We start from the raw sequence: 2674 nt of genomic DNA on the forward strand, positions 1-2674 counted from the left end.
ATTATTCAGTGCCTCATGGCCCTGAATAAATACCTATGAGGTTGTTTCTGAATAGAAACAGACCTCTGTAATGTTCTCCAAATTTCTGCATTGTTTGGCTACTTGCAAAAGTTAATCTTCACTTAACAGCATTTTCTTATCCTTTAAATCTTACATTTTTGTATACTCTGAACTATTCCACAGTTGCTGGGAGACAGAAAATTAATATCCAGCACATTGTGCCCAGAATCTATTATCCTACCTTAGTATTTCATAGCTAACATCTCTGCACTATTTTCCTCCTGCACATGAAGTAAAAATTTAAAATAATTGTATATTTCATTTTTGTTACTGTAATTTATTTCTATTTTACAATTATTGTCTCTGATTGAAATGTATTTAGTCTAATTGATAGTTGAGCAGAACAATAATGGACTTGTGTGGGGCAAAAATTATACAGCCTATTTAATTGTTTCTTTTCACTACTTTTATCATGTTAGCATTTTGTGCTTAAAAGTAGAAGGCAATAATATAGTTATTTCTATAATTTGGACCTGAATTCACTGATGTGGGAATTATTATAGCCATTTCCTGGATAAAAATATTGGCTGAAGTTTTTTTAAGTTGTTTACTTAAAGATGTTTGAATTACCTAAGATAAAACTTTAGTTAATACCATGTATTCAACATAGATTTTCATCCCCTAAAAACTGGTATGTCTCCTATGGTTCTTCAGACAGAGAATAAAAGTTAAGGTCTCATTGTTTGACGTCTATATTGATAACAGAAAAGTCTTGTTTCTGGGATAATCTCCACTTCCTATGTTTCTATAAGCATTACCAAAAATGCAAATAGCACCACGATACACAGGGGCACTACATATTTTAAAAGTAAAACTTTATTTTCAACATGTCATCCCAAATATTTTAGAGAGCTACTACATACATTCCTGAGAGAGCAATCTAGGAGAAACATGCGCATAATCTAAAGTAATTGTGTCAGGGTGTGTACAGAGAATGTTCTGTCAGATTTGAAGATAAATCTCAAAGGCAATATCTTATGAATACCTCTTTTGTATAAAAGAAACAGCCTTGTTGAAGAGAAGTTGTATCCTATTGGTATAATATACAACACTCATATTTCTCCTGCCCTAAGACCCACAGGAGAGCTAATAATGTTTGCCTTCCCGAAATAAATAACAGAAGAATCTTCAAAAATCCATTCACAAAATTTTTGTTACAATTATATTCAAACTCCATTGCCAAAAGCACCAGTGATGACCAACAAGAGTTTCCCAACTGGCTTCATTCTTCTTGGTTTCTCTGAATGGCCTCATCTAGAAATGCTTCTTTTCTGGATTGTGATCATCTTGTACACAATGATCATCCTCTCCAACTCAACTATTATCTTGCTTTCTTGTGTGGACCCTCATCTCTACACTCCCATGTACTTCTTTCTTAGCAATCTTTCCTTCTTGGATCTCTGCTTTACCACAACCACTGTTCCCCATATGTTGTCCAACTTGTGGGGACCTGGCAAGATCATCACCTATACAGGCTGTGTCATCCAACTCTGCATGTTACTCTGTCTTGGTGCCACAGAATGTGTCATGTTGGTGGTGATGGCCTTTGATCGTTACATTGCTATCTGCCAACCCCTGCACTATACCATCATCATGGATCATCAGTTCTGTTGGAAGCTGGTGCTAATAGCCTGGATCTCTGGCCTAATAGAATCTGTTACCCAGATTCCTGTCACACTTCAGCTTCCCTTCTGCACCCACCACCGCCTAGATGACTTTCTCTGTGAGGTTCCTGCCCTCATACGCTTGACATGTGGAGACACCTCGGCCAGTGAGTGGCAGATGACAGTCTCTGCTGTTCTTTTCACCATCGTACCACTGGGGTTGATCCTGACTTCTTATGGCTACATAGCTCAAGCTTTAGGTAAAATCCAATCCAAGGATGGCAGACAGAAAGCCATTGCCACCTGCTCCTCCCACCTCATTGTGGTCTTTATGTTTTATGGAACAGTGGCACCAGTGTATACATACCCTAAGAATCACTTTGCTTCAAATTATAGCAAGTTCTTTACATTCTTCTACACTGTGGTCACACCATTGTTAAATCCGCTCATCTATTCCCTAAGGAACAAAGATGTAAAAGATGCCCTGATACAACTGCTAAGAAGAGGATCACCATAATGTGGGCTCCATGGTGTCAGCTCAGAGCCTGGAGCCTGCCTCAGATTCTGTGTCTCCCTCCGTTTCTGCCCCTCCCCCGCTTGTGCTCTCTCTGTCCTTCAAAAATAAATAAAAACTTCAAAAAATTTTTTAAAAAATTGGGCACCTGGGTGGCTCAGTTGCTTAAACATCTGACTTCAGCTCAGGTCATGATCTTGCGGTTCATGAGTTCAAGCGCTGGGTCAGGCTCTGTGCTGTCAGCTAAGAGCCTAGAACTTGCTTCAGATTCTCTGTCTCCCTCTCTCTCTGCCCCTCCCCTGCTTGTGTTCTGTCTCTTCTCTCAAAACTGAATAAACGTTAAAAAAAAGGTTTTAAAAAAGTGTGGTTTTGTTTCAAAGGCAGTAATTTATTAATGAACTTTTAACCCTATACTTTTATATGTAATTTTGTTAAAACAATATATCTGTACAAATACAATGCCAGTTTTTTTTAATATGAAATTCATTGTCAGATT

At 38.0% G+C, this 2674-nt stretch overlaps 1 protein-coding gene across 1 annotated transcript; it reads left to right on the top strand.

Moving 5' to 3' along the window:
* Positions 1-1254: 1254 nt before the first annotated feature.
* LOC124508836 (olfactory receptor 2H1-like) lies at positions 1255-2181 on the top strand. The gene has a single exon (XM_047075485.1). The coding sequence runs from the start codon at positions 1255-1257 to the stop codon at positions 2179-2181; it is 927 nt and encodes a 308-aa protein (XP_046931441.1).
* Positions 2182-2674: the final 493 nt, after the last annotated feature.

Source organism: Lynx rufus, unplaced genomic scaffold (assembly GCF_022079265.1).
Source record: "Lynx rufus isolate CCGP_SWC_20201006 ecotype Redwood Valley unplaced genomic scaffold, mLynRuf1.p SCAF_1, whole genome shotgun sequence".
Lineage (NCBI taxonomy): Eukaryota > Metazoa > Chordata > Mammalia > Carnivora > Felidae > Lynx > Lynx rufus.

Coding starts and splice junctions, on each gene's coding strand:
- LOC124508836 (XM_047075485.1), top strand. CDS start 1,255: ATGACCAACAAGAGTTTCCCAACTGGCTTCATTCTTCTTGGTTTCTCT.